The following is a 14,404-nucleotide window of genomic DNA, read 5'->3' as shown; positions in this document are numbered from 1 at the left end:
TAATAATTCAAATAGCCTCCAATGAACGCTTTCCATTTTAAACTACTGCTTGTCCAATAGTCTGTGGCCCACAACTTCCAAGCTGTTTAGAAAGGTTATTTTCTGTTTAATTTAATTGTGTTTTTGCAGGTTGCAGATGGCTTAACTTGTATTCAAAGTGCCCTCAGAATAGGTGGGTGATTGCCTCTGGTGTTGCAGAGCCAGTATTTCTCCAAAATAATTCAGATAAAGGTGTCCAGAGATAGAAACTGAAAATTGAAATGGAAATGAAGTGAGCAAAATAAGGACTTTAGTGCAGAGAGGGAGAAGTGGACAGAATAATGTGAGAAAAAGAGGCTGATCGACTGTATTAATGGAGTGTAACTGCACGGACAGAGCACCACACGGACACTATAATCACTCTCTCAGTCAGCCATTTGAAATCAAAGCACAATGCAAATTTACAGGTCTCCCACTTCACCACGACAAATAAATCATGTTATTACATTAATGCATTCCACGCAAAATAGTCACTTAGCCTCACGAGCCCAACATGGTTCACCAGTCACATCATGGGTAATACATCTTCCGTAACAAAGTTTAGATGACACTTGATATCTAAGTAAGCATTTTCACAGTGCAGCAGCCTTTATGGAGAACGCGCTGCTCTTTTGTGGCCACAGAGTACAGAAAATGAAGACTGTAGAGATATAAGAAGAACATCAGGGTGCAGTAATCATTAACAGAGATCTAAAAAGAGATGCCAAAATTCACAAATAATGAGAGAAAGCTATGGGTAACATCAGGTATAAATATTGTTGCTGCAAGTGAGATGTGAACTTCTGTCCACAATGAGCGGCAATAATTCAACAAAGGGAATAATATTAACTTATGGTATGTTTTCTGATGAGAATAACAGTTTATTTTGTGGAGGAGTTCTTGACTGCCAGAAGCCTGGTTGCATATTGATTTCAGCTCACTTGTCCATCATTTTCTAAGCTTCATTAGCTACATTCGAAGCTCAAGTTCTCCTCCAGGCATGTTTTAGGAAACACAGTATTAAAGATAAGCTGCGCGGAATAATAATTTGTGTCTGAAGTGTTTTTACCCTCACAAAGTAGTTCAATTACCTGGTTTAAAATTCTTAAAATTACATCTCCTCCTCCTTTCTCCCAGAATCTATGAATATGCAAATCATTGTTCATTGTGTAACTGCTGAACACAACGCGTCTCCTTATTCACAGAGTGTGTGCGCGCACCGGAGGCATCGAACTCGTGCAAGTTCCACGCTGCAAAATTTGCTTCATAATGTCATGAAATCATCCTGTAGAACGATTGTTTAAAAAAATTTCAGTGCCAGACTCTGCAATTGGATCCTTCTGCACAGTGAAGGTTAAACATCAAAGTGAGGCAAACACGCTTGAGTGAAGGGGGTTATTACCTTAAAGGATTAGCCAGCTCTTGCTCTCAGATCTCACCCCTTCTGTGCAGTTACCCACACCAAATAGGAGTCGCTAGTGCAGCAACATTACAAGATCCCTCACGAGCTTCCAGCCCATGACAACTGTGTTTATTGGAATGCGCCAAGCTGGAGGTAGCATTGCCACCAGGGAACTGATCCCAGGTCTCTGAACTGGTGAGATGAGATTTTTCTCCTCTGCACTGTTTATATCAAAAAGCCAGTCATGCAGACTATAAAAACAGCTGGGGGTCAGTGGGCTTTAAAGAGATGCACAGCTGGGTGTTGGATTTCCACAAATGCAAAAATATGTGACCAGAGAGAAGAATATATAGAGTGAAAAAGAACAGCCCTGTAGGTGCAACCTCCTGCAGAGGGAGGATATATCTGTGGACACCACTGAATATTCTGCTGAAAAGCTACAGTAAGAACCGAAGTGTGCTAACTCACTGTTTAAGGCAGCGAGATGAATTATATGATCAGTGGAGCAAAGATCTAAAAGGGTACATTTGCTCTGCATATGTTACTAACAGAAGTTTCTGTTGAAAGAGCCGCTCGTACTGCCTGAAAACTGAAGATTTTTTTAAATGATTGCTTTTTAAATTGGGAAAATAAAAGCGAATATATTATTTTGTTTACGCCGCCTTGGTCTGTATGCGTTTTTTTTTTTTTTGTTCACCCTGTAATAGAGGTGCCTACTTCTGAGGCTGATTCAAACCTAAATGCAAATAAACAGAGGGGTAAATGCTACACCTGGATAAAGGCCACAGCTGCAATTTTGAACACATTATATATACAGTATCTCAGTGTGACACGTCAAAGTTTGTGACGGGCCTGTGCTTCTATTCTTAGACAGGTGAGTGACAGCAGAGTGTCTGGGCCCTCATATCAGCCAACAGCCACATGCAGAGTTCATCATAACCTGTCACCTCCAATACACACCGTCACTGATCTGGCCAACCTCTGATCCTGACAGATACATCTGAGGCTCTGCACACCAATCGGAGCTGTTTATGCAACATTTATTGTAAAATAAATAAATAAAAGCTTTTAAACAGCCACACTCACCATGCTCTGATCCCCGGTCTTGGTGAAGGTCTTTTCATCAGCGACATCACGTTTCACCCAGCTGTAGGAGACCATGTAACTGGTGATAGGTGGGTGGTAGACTGTCAGAGGGCGTTCCCAGCTCACCATCAATGCCGTCTGGTTTAGTGGCTGGATCTTCATGCTCACTGGGGCACTGCTGCACACTAAAAAGACCAGAGAGGGGAAAAAAAGAAGGATATGAGAACAAGGCAGCATGAAAAGAAAGAAAAGGGGAGGAGGGGGACGAAAAAAAGATTGACAAGGAAGTAAACAGTGGTGTCACTTTTTCACTGACTGAATACAGCTCGGTGAAGATGGAAGACTGTGATTGGGATGACTGCTTGACCACATGTGTTTTTGTCTGTCGACATGTGTGGGTAGAATGAAGGTTGCCTTTTAACGGGCTTATTACAAAATCCCGCTTGCTTTGACTCAAAGCCATTTCCACTTGAGAAACACCCAGAAGTGCACAAAGCTAAAGTAACTCAATAACAAAAATACTCCTGAAGGCTTCAGTTGGGTCACGCACAACCTCCGGCGTGTGCAGATTGTCAATCTGGACGCGTTGTGCCTTTTTCATGCCAAAAAAAAGAAGAAGGGGGAAAAAAAAAAGCACAGGCAAAATATAAAAGAACCAAGCGCCGCGTGGCGGGCATGTGGTACAGATTATCTAGCAGCAACATGCCCATACCCAATTTGTCAGATTAAACACTACGCACAAAGGAGACAAAAGATAATCTGTAAATCGTCCTCAAGGTGGCAGTGCAGGCTGCAGCAAGGATATTTACACAGGGCTCCATCAGTATGGGTAAGGGACAATCTGGACATGCTTCTCAGCAGATCAGGGCAACAGCAGTCAGGAAATAGTGTCAAATGATTATGTGCTCTCAGAGTTTCTGCCAAATTGAAATTGTCACCACAGTTTTCTCCATTTGCACACTGAAGCTATGACACAAATGATGCACCACGATATGTGAAAGGGAGAAAAGGGAGACAGGGTGGAAAGAAATCAGTCAAGAGAACACGGGGGAAAAAACAAAAGGAAGAAAATCTCGGGGTGTTGATTAGATGTGACAGGTGCGAAATGTATTATAAACCTGTCGGATGTGTGTTGTCAACCTCAACAATGATAATTTAATAGCAGCTGAAGATGTCACTGCGGTTTTACTGCCTGCATCACTTCTGTCATGGCAATCATCATCCTTTTAACAATCAGCACGCACGTATTAGTAACCATCTCAGCTTCTCCCGTTCTGCATATTGCAAAGAAAACTTAAAAAAAAAAAGAAAAAAAGATTCTTCTCCTAAAAATGTGTCATCTGAGCAACCTTTTCTTAAATGTAGTCAAGTTATGAGCAAACGCTGCGACCCAGGCACTGATTTCAAACTTAGATGTGCACGTGTTCGTTTTGTGAAAGTTGCACTTGGTAAAAACCGGCGCAGAGCAGGATCGAGTGGAAACAAAACCTTAAGCTGACAATAAAATGTACATACTGTTTTAAAAGTGGAGGAATTCTTTTAAACGCTGTAACCTTCAAAATTCGTGTTTCATAGAGGTTCCACCTCGGTCTACAACACCACTCAGCACAGAGCATGAATCTTTCTCCCGGCACTGTCTACCGAGCGGTGATGAATCGACGGTTGTCAACAAACAGCAGTTCCAAAGCGTCTCACTTCTAAAGCCTTTACAGTATTTTTTTAAAAGAAGCTGTTTGCAGCATTGAATGATCGAGGAGACAAGGATTTTACTCTAAACACAATGAGGGGGGGGGACAAAACTATTCATTGTGAACTCTGCAGGCGAGCTGAGTAATGCGAGTCATCTCAACCACCAAAAACCAACGCAGTAACTACAATAATCATTTAACGGTAATGCTCACTGTCTATAGCTTTAACCATAATCTTAACACCTACTGATTTTTTTTAAGACTAATGCTCCTTTAATTAAAATGAAAGGCTGACTGGGTGAAAATCGAGTAACTGCCTACTGTAGGAGTAAAATGCCAAACATTCTTCGGTTATAATTGTTCCGGAACAAGGACATGGCAGCCTTTCTCCACTTTATATCTTTATACATTCATTACTTTTCAGTTCTGTGCTGTAAGTGACAACACAAGAAAGTTTAAAGCATCATTGTGGGTTCTTGGAAACTGTCGCTGTCATTTTCTACAGTTTCGAAACATATTATCAGTTCCCTAACCTGAGAATATAATGAACACAGCAATCTGATAAGACATATAAAAAGCATTATCACCATTGTCTCAATTAATTAAATTTTAAATGGAGGGTATGGCTTTGGCAGAGCTGGGGGGTTTTTTTGTTGTTTTTTTTACACATGCAAAGACACACCAAAGATAAAATAAATAGTGCCCTATATATCTTGGCATTATTACTGGACAAACAATGACAGTGCACCACCACAAACTAATCTGCAATCTCTATTTTGCATCTGAAAGGTTAGCTCTGCATTTGTAATGGCCAAACAAATTCCGTTGCCATAAAAGCCACAGCGGTGGAGCATTCAGTGAAGGCGCGGCCCTGGCTCTCATACGCCATTTACAAGCAAAGCCATCATTTATTGTGCGCGGACAAACAGGCCCCGTTGCACAACCTTGACAGATGTCATCCTTGCAGATGAGATTGACAGTGTTTAAACCTCCATTCGCCTATACATTCTTGCACAAAAATATTCTTTGATAAAAATGCAGATTAGACTTTGCAAAACAGAAAATAAATAAATAAATAAAAAGACGAGGGAGGGGTAAACAAAAAATTAAAAGACACTGGTTCCCATTCATTCTGCCTACTGACATAATGCCACAAAAGCAATTTCACAACTTAATTTGTATGGGTCTATTTTAGCTGTACCACATATTAATGATGATTGCTGATCGGCCCCGTTAGAGTGCTCCAACTTCATCACAAGCATTCCCAATCAATTCTCCCTGCCAGACACCAACAACACCACTTTAAGGAGCAGCAGCCTTTCTCATTAGTCTCCATAGTTCCTGTACTGTTCGGTTAAAGCCAGCACGGCAAGATGCACACATAAAAGAGAAAGACAAACAAAGATACTCTGATCAAGCACTGCATGAGGTCCGTGCCTGGTATTAATATGTGCTTTGAAGAATCAGTTGTATCAGTGAGAGAATCAAATGTGCCAAGTTTTACCCAAAAAGCTCCTGAAATTGGAATTATTACATTAAACTACTGATTTCTCCTCTGTTCGACTTTTATCTAACAAAATACGAGAAAAAACCCCAAAAAAAACACAATAAAATTGTCCCTTTACTGAGAGACTGATTTTAGCCGAGATCTATGATTGGTTCCCTATGGCTTCATAGTGTAGCGGTTTAGATATTTGACTAACAAACAAAAGATCACCAGTTTGATCCCGAGAGAAGAGACAAATCCTTTTGGGGGTTGTGTAAGGAAGCGCATCCGGCATATGCCAAATCAGACATGCAGCGCCACGCGCTATGGCAACACCTTGTGCATAAAATAGCAGCTGAAAAATATTTTTTTCCCCTCTGATTAGTTCCTGATCTCCCAGGATTCATGTTCTCTAAATTCTAACGATGCTAATGTTAGCCTGATTAGCTAGTTAGATACAGCAAATAAAATCTGCCTCTATAATTTCAAGTTGGCAAAAATCAACACTTGCCAGCTAACAAACTCTTTTATCCATTAGAATCTAGGAACAAAATCCAAACAATGCATAAACTAATTTAAATAAAGCACTTTATTCATATTATTTTATTTACATGTATGCACCGAGTCTGCTGCCCTCTTTGCACATTTCATTTAATAATGTCGATCAGTATAGACAGTTTCACACACGCCCAGGCACACAGGATTGTTAGACTTTAAGTCGAAATCATTATGTAGCTGGGTAGTTTGTGACTTGGTTTCCAATGTGTGCACACACACACACACACACACACACACACACACACACACACACACACACACACACACACACACACACACACACACACACACACACACACACACACACACACACACACACACACACACACACACACACAAAAATTAGGGCCCATATTGCATAGTGAACGGACTCAGTTCTTAAAAATCTGAAAATTAAGTGTTTTTCATTAGCATGTTAACATTTACTGAGCCAATCGAGTATAAAATGAACAGGTTTAGATTAATGCCCACTTATCTTGCCAGTATATATTTAGGTAGACTGTGATTGAAATTAACCCACCGAGATAGTTTAAACACTCATCTCCCATTTAAAAAAAAAAAAAAGCATAAAATCCCATCATCATATTTAAAACCCTGATAGAAGTACTTATATTTAGTTTGCCCTTTCTAAGCATTTTCCTGCTTTTCAGTTTTTTACTTGTATGACTTGTAAGACTGTTTCTATCACAGATCTTGGTCCATGCAACATTGGCTTAATGTCAACACTATTCTGCACAGTGTGCATTTACAACATTAATCCACGCTGCAATATTAGCTACCAATTCAAGCAACTATTCCCCGCTGAAAAAGTAAGTAATAATTGTAATTATGGGAGCTCCGTGGATTACGCAAATCCTTTTATAGTAGTGCTGCAGCTGAGAAAAATCTAAAAATCATAGAGAAAACAAAGCTTACCTTTTGAAGCCTCGGTGCTATGAGGGCTTCCCAGGATCTCTGTCAAATCCCTCTGCCATGCATTTTCTACAGCCGACTTAAAAACTTTGCGATTGCCCAGGTCCTGCAGGGGCCTGAAGTTGTTCCTCAGGTACTCGACAGACTTGACGTGGTCCTGTTGCTCTGTTGTAAAGATGGAGTAGAAAGCCTCCAGCTGGATAGAAAGAAACAAAGAATAGCTATTGAGGCAAATTCAAGTGCTATTGTGCATATGTATACGCGTCTGTCCACGCGCTTTCAATATATCATGCAGAACTGCATTTGGAGCTGCATGCCAGTAGCTGACTCTTCACAACTGGAGTACAGCATTTGCAAGTAACATTCACACCACAGGCACCAGTAGACACAGACTTCAATCATCACCCTGGGCTGCATGCTGGGCTGTAACTTCTCAATGGGGCAAATTTGTGGCCATTGATTGCCATGAATGATCTCCTGCAGTGTGCTGTAATGACTACACATTACAGATACTGTGGAATCAATGTGTCCTATGCGTGCTTGGAGAAATGAATTACAGGTTCATAAAAGACTATCTGTGAGCGTCACAAACATTGTAAAGGTGGGTCAATATTCTTGCAGGAGAAGTCATTTCTGAACAAAAGATTTGTCCTCTTGCAAGATGATGGAAATTCCACTGAGCCTTGCAAATTTCTACAGCACAGAATTCTCTAGAGGATATGCAGCTGGGTAACCTAAGAATTGTTTGTATAAAAGATGCAGCAAAGGACTGTGTATGGGATCAGCAGAAAGCACTGGGCATGGCTTGGCATATATTATCTCTCAAATCAAAACAGCAAAAACCATGGGAGGCAAGATGCTGTAAAGCACATAAATGAATAGTTTAAAGGCATTTTTTTTCATTACACGTGTCAAACCTTTACTTCAGGTAAATGAGAATTTAAATTGATGAACCTGAACAACTTTAATAATATGATAGCCAGCTTCCACACAGAGCAGTATTCCATTTAGGAGTCTTTAGTCAATGTCTCACACTAACAGCACAATATATGCATAGGTGCTATCTCACACTTACTATCATTCAAATGCCAGTAATTGGCTCTCCCTTCCTGCTTAATCATCCACTATATAGGCAGTGATGGTTTCATATGCAGAGGAGTTGGAGAGGAACGAAGGAAAAGGGAATAAGGAGGGGAGGCAGATGAGGGGAAAAATTGCTTGTGCACTGACACCGTGGGACAGCAAGCGATCCACTGACTGTGCGCAAATGGGATCTGACTGTGCGTGGAGAATAGAGCTGTATGGACAAGTGTGTGTGTGTGCGTGCGCGTATGTGAACTTGACGCACCTGTGAGTGGGACAGATACACAGGCCTGGAGAAGATGATCCACTCCACTACCTTGCTGCAGGGCGGAGTGGTCAGAGAGCCGGTGTATCTGTAATAACTGTCCACCGACGATGGCAGCAGATCCCTCAAGACGAACGACCTGAGGTAGGTCTCCTTTTCTGTGTAAAGAGATCAAAACCTGTCAATACACAGCGCTGTAAAGCATATCGCTCGGCGCACTAAAACCCTTAATGTGTCAAGTTACAATTACACCAACATTAACAAGGTTGTTTCATTTCATTCCCGGTGTGGCATAATTACTGCTTTCCTGAAACCTCCACGAGTGGAATGGCAGTAGTTAAAAGCCTCACCACTTGTTATCACTATGGCCAGATCTCTGTACTCAGATGGACTGAGAGAAGAGCAAAGGGAGAGGAGTGTGATAAAATGGCCAGCTCTGACAGCTGATCTGTGGCTGGATGGTAGCATGCTCTGCTCTGTGCAGCAACTGTGGCATGGGCCATTGGAATTACGACAGATCATAATGATTGCTGGATCTCTTCAGTCCTCTGATCAGAATCAGGTAAAGCTGTGCAGAAAAAAAAAAACACTCAACAACAAAAAAAAAAAAAGCAGAAGCATCTTTTAGAGGAAAATTCCTATATGTCCTGCGATTATGTAAAGTGGATTATGCAAGTCGGTTTGATTGTTTTTTTCTCCTTGAATTATGATGACAAATATCAACATAAAGCCAAACTTAATTCAGATATAATCTCTCGTAGCTCATGGGTTTAGGGTGTGGTTTATATTCAGGCTGGTGAGGTACGGGAAGCTTCGCCCCCGATGCCTCATCTCTACCCCGACTGAAATTCAGCGCGCACAGCCTTTCCTCTCTCCGTCTTCAGACAGTGTACGTGCCCTATCGCTCATGGGCCACCGAGATGTTGATGGATGGATGACTGCGGGATAACGAGCTAGTTGAAAAACCAAGCATCCTAACAGGGGAGAAGGCACGGAGGAAGACAGGCCAAAAACCACCACACCCACACCAGGCTCTCTTTCAGTCAGGAAATGAAATAATGTGGTGCAAGCACGGACATCTGTGCAGTCCAGGCACTTGGAGACTCAAAATAATCAAGTATATGCAACATGTTTGATAATCTGTCTTTATCGAGGTTATATAACAAAAGAAAAAGGGAGCTTAACTACATCTTTGGAAAATAACCACACGCACACACGTTATCCTGGTTTAAGGCTAATCAGAATATAGTTATTTAAAATTTGCCAAAACAAAGTGACCCCTTTCCTGGTTCTGAGGCCAAATTCCATGTGTTCCTGTAGCCTCCAGTGGTTTGCTATGGTCAAATTTTTACCCTTATACATTTATCTTTAGCAAAAAGAAAACCGCTAATATTTTTTTCCCCTCCAACGTGAATGCCAAATGTCATAACCTCGCTAGCCCACAATGCAAAACATCGAAACGCCTATCTCCAGAAAGTTGAGGTTGTTGAATTATAATTAGAATCGATTCAGTGAAGCCCAGCGCTGGTCTTTCAAATCCAGCGTGAGTGAAGAGCAATTATGCTGCGCTTCTATATATCCTCATACTCTTACATGTCCTTGTCTGTTTACGATTATGGTCACAAAAAGACCGTCAGCTGCAGGCTGTAAAACAAGTCAAACGTGTCCGTGTAAACAGAGCTGTTGTGCCCTCATCTGTAGTAAAGGATTACACACTCGTGATAAAACATATGCTTATAGACTGCATAAGCCATGAATCCTGTGACGCCGGCCCAGCAGCAGTAATTTAAAACAATATGCCATGAAGAATTGTGCCATAGCACAAAACACAAGACATTAATAGCTTAAATATGAATATAAGCCTATGCAGGAGCTGCAGTCCATGAGAGCTCATAGATTTACATTTGAGCCCGACTAAAACAAAGGGTTGTCTAATTAAGGCTGAGATGTAATTAATAGTTCTTTCTCTGTGAGTGAAGCTCCTTGGAGGTCTCCTACTGTGGAGCCACAGTAGCACGGCAGAGGCGGGATCTTACAAATTTTATCTCCTTTTGAAGTTAAACTCTGCTCATAGCTTGTGTTTAGACTCATTTGGAATTTTTAAAATAATAGTGCTTAAGCAGCTGAATGCAAGAGCGTTGACCTTTTGTTCCTGGAGGAGGAGGAACGGCACCATATCTGCAATGGCAAAAGGATTTTACCTCTGCGGATAAATCAAAACATCTATTACGAAAACATCAGAGGGATTTTGTAAGGGTCAATTGCTTTTCGAAGATCCCATTAGAACTTTATTTCCCCAAATGTAATGTTTTTTTGCGAGATTGAGAGATTATGGAATTAAAGTTAAAACTATATGAAATAAACAAATAAAAGCATCGCAGCTCAACAAAGAATGACGAGCACTCAACGGCATGAAAACTATTCTTCTACGGAAAGTAGAGTGTGTCAGGGGTTACGTGCCCGTTACTTACCATGATGCACGACTCCCTTCAATCCCTGGATGATGGGGTCCACAGCTGGGTTGTCTTTTTGCCCCAGCTGCAGGAAACATCCAGAGACAAAGGATTAGAAAAGGGATTAACAGACTTCTATAATAATCCAAATAAAATACCAAAAGACAATCGACATCAGCGGACTAAACTGCAGCACCAGAAGCCATCTTTTTCCATTCTGCTTCTTGTAATGGTTTTTGTTTCGGGGTTTGATTGTTCTGGTTTACTTGGAAAATAACCACCAAAAATCTGAACCTATCATCACACAGTTTTAAAAATGTGTTACAAAATAACCTTTATGTTTATGTGCAGTACCCACTCGCCAACATAACCATAAACTACGTCTCCAATTCCTGCTCTGCCTTTAGTATGTTAACCTGCTTTTGATGCTTTGATTGTTATAAAAGACACTAAACATATCTGATCATTTCAAAGACTGCGTTCGCCTTTTTAGCTGTGATACTGTATGTACAGTAAAACCTGCACTACTTTAAAAGACAGTCACATCTGCTGCAAACGTGATTTAAAGCAAACTAAATTAAATCTCAGCTACAAAACATGCTTTCAACAAAGTTTCATACGTCTGTTACTAAGGTTCTTTGGATTGAACTTTTCTAATTAAAAACTATTCACAGCACAGGTCTGATAGAGTGACTTCATATCAAATGTCTTTGCTCATCTGATAGGATTTTCATTATGATGTAGATGCATGAAAATCATTTTTAATAGTGTACATTTTACAGATGAAGGTAGGGAGAATGAGCTCACGAGTGTGTTTCCTAATGCTACGAAACTCAATAGAACGAAATGGTGGCAAAAATAACTCAATATCTGTCTGCTGAGGCACAGGTTTGCCGAGGACTCGGTGCTTTTACAGTCGAGCCGCAGAGTATACTGATAAATTCTGTCTGAGAGAGCTGTCTCATCCATTTTCCTAAATGCCAAATATTTTTCCAAACAAATGCACATTTTCTGGTCTTTGCAGATCTACGGGTAGTATCCATGTGTGGCCTGTGACCTAGAATGTAGATCACACACAAAAGGGGGAAAATGGGAAAAAGAAAACTAGAGATGAACATTGTGATGTTCACTGAGCAACATTCAGGGAGACACTTTCTGAAACTTTTTCCGATTTTTGAAAAATCCACATCTGAATTTCTTTTTTTCCAGATGATTTAAAATGTTTTAATGACCACAGCCGTCCTCCTCCTGTGCCGTCTCCAGAGGACTGGTGATGATGCCTTCTTTATCTGTTGGGCTGGCAGTTCATTGTTTGAAATGACAAAAGATGAGCAATATTGCTCAGTCCAACGCTTTTAAATATTCCCAACGTCCCACTTAAGAGACAAGACTGGACAAAAACAGTGTTGGGATGCGGGGACCAATAATACCTTGCTCGACATTAATTCAGGTCAGTCAGAGGAGAGTAATTGTTTGGAGCCGAATGCTGAATGTGGATAATATGCACACCTTAGAGGCCATTAATAGGCCTTTGGGGAGCAGAGGAAGAATACTTTTCATTGATTAGAAATAGTAAATCTGAGCCAGTGTGTGCATGCCCGCTTAAAAACCTTCACACTGTAAACTGTTTTTCCAACAAATTGTGTATGGTGGTGCTAATTGCAGTAAGCAATAGGGCTGTCAGGACCCAGCGGAGCCATTTAGGTCCTCGTGCACACGCGGTTCATCATTGTCTAAGAGCAGACCTACATTGCAAACACCTGTGTCCCGATTCCAGCCTACCTCAGTCGAAGAACAGAATCTTTTCTATAAACTATTAAGGTGAAGGTTAGCAGATATACATCAGCTGCCACCAACTGTAAAGTTGTTGCTAATAGAAATTAGTCTAACAGAGATAGAAACCGCAGAGTTCTCAGTGCTGCTGCTTAAATCTTGGAGGTGTTTGCACACCTAATAGAAATTAGGACCATTGTTGCCCATTAAGAGCTTACGTGCTCAGATCTTCAGGGGACAATTTGTAGTATCTCAGCAAACAATCTGCTGTGTGCCACAGAACAAGAAATGCAATCAGCAACCAGCTGGAGAGGAAATTTCCTATCGCAACGCAGGTGCCAAAGATCATTCCTAATAAATATTTATCATTTACGGACTTGAAAAATTTATATGATTACCTTTCTCAAAATTGGACCAAAAACAATCCCAATGTTAAATCCATAGTTCCAATGCCCCGTTTTAATCCTCCTGACTCCTACAGGCAGCTTCCTTTTATCTATTCCATTTATTCCCTCATCTCCTTGGTTTTGTAAATGATCTCTTACAGCTGGCAGTAAGTCATTTCATACAACAGTGAAAAAGGATATTTTCCATCAATATTTCCAGCAACTACACCCAGAGCTACTACAACGAGGTTTTACTCTTCTGAGACCTCCGATGAGGAAACTAAGCTGTGCTATGAAGGATGCACACTCATAAGGCTGATAGTAATGTCAGTAACTTTTACTGATATCTGCTCATAAAACCCCAATGATGCCATCCATCACAGTTCAGCTGAGAGGAACTTGAATGTGTATTAAATTTCATGGTAGGTCATCAATTGGGTATTTAGTCTGGACCTAAATGGTTGCCCAGTCCAAAAGACAAGTGCTGCAGTGCATTGTTGGATTTTCTTGTGCACCTCAAACTCCAACTCTGCTGATACTTTACCTCGAAGAAGATGGCCATGGCAGCAACGATGCGTCTTTCCTTAATGGCAGCACTGAGGCTGTCAAAGTCATCCGGATTGTAAAGGTAGATCTGCATCTGGGGTGGGAAACAGAGCATAAACAGCTTAAGGAGTGGACAAGGAGAGCGAACAGTCCTGTCATCAATCACTTGGACACACTGCTGAGGAGCTGATGAAAAGCTGTTTTGAGGGGCATAAAAGAGGGTGTATTTATCACTCCTATAAATCTCCCATAATCTGTGTCATTCCTTTTTGTGTGCTGCCACTCCTGGAGGATGTTAGAGAAATACAGCATCCCATTCCTCAGGGTGACTGTCCTAACAGACAGTCACAAGCAGAGTGGAAAAGCTGGAGGAACGTGATCCCCCTTGTGCTGAGATCTAACAGAATGGCATTCTTCTGATCACTGCTTAAATTACCTTAAATCACCCAAAAACACCGCTTCGGATTTCAAAACAAAGCTTTGGGCGTGTGGGTTGTAATGGAAAACCAGCATACAGAGAATACACCATATATAGCATGTACCATGCCTTGGGTTTTCAATTAAAAAGAAAAAAAAAAAAAAAAACCCTCTTCTTTCCATATTTCAAAGTAGACATAACCGTAATGCTGACCAGAATCAGCAAATGATTCTAAAAGTAGCAATTGGAGCTGTCTATCATTGCACATTCAAGCCTCTTTAAATTGAAAAACCCTTTCATGTCACTGAACCGAGTTAATTGGCAATAAGA

The 14,404-nt window shown here is 40.9% G+C and overlaps 1 protein-coding gene across 1 annotated transcript in view; it reads right to left on the bottom strand.

The window, feature by feature from the left end:
- The window catches only part of ca16b (carbonic anhydrase XVI b), a 110,653-nt gene that overhangs the window by 18,941 nt on the left and 77,308 nt on the right, over positions 1-14,404 (bottom strand). Inside the window, exons 5-9 of the mRNA XM_085457110.1 lie at positions 13,655-13,750; positions 10,970-11,036; positions 8,499-8,656; positions 7,154-7,346; positions 2,507-2,691 (exon numbers count right to left, since the gene is read on the bottom strand). Of these exons, the coding sequence (XP_085313236.1) occupies positions 2,507-2,691; positions 7,154-7,346; positions 8,499-8,656; positions 10,970-11,036; positions 13,655-13,750 (699 nt within the window). The remainder of the gene's footprint in view (positions 1-2,506; positions 2,692-7,153; positions 7,347-8,498; positions 8,657-10,969; positions 11,037-13,654; positions 13,751-14,404) is intronic.

The sequence above is a fragment of the Copadichromis virginalis genome, linkage group LG5 (genome assembly GCF_057382275.1).
Source record: "Copadichromis virginalis isolate Kocher_CV1m ecotype Utaka linkage group LG5, C_Virginalis_male_GT1.1, whole genome shotgun sequence".
NCBI lineage: Eukaryota > Metazoa > Chordata > Actinopteri > Cichliformes > Cichlidae > Copadichromis > Copadichromis virginalis.
Note: the sequence above shows the minus strand (reverse complement) of the source record. Positions and strands in the feature narration are given on the sequence as shown.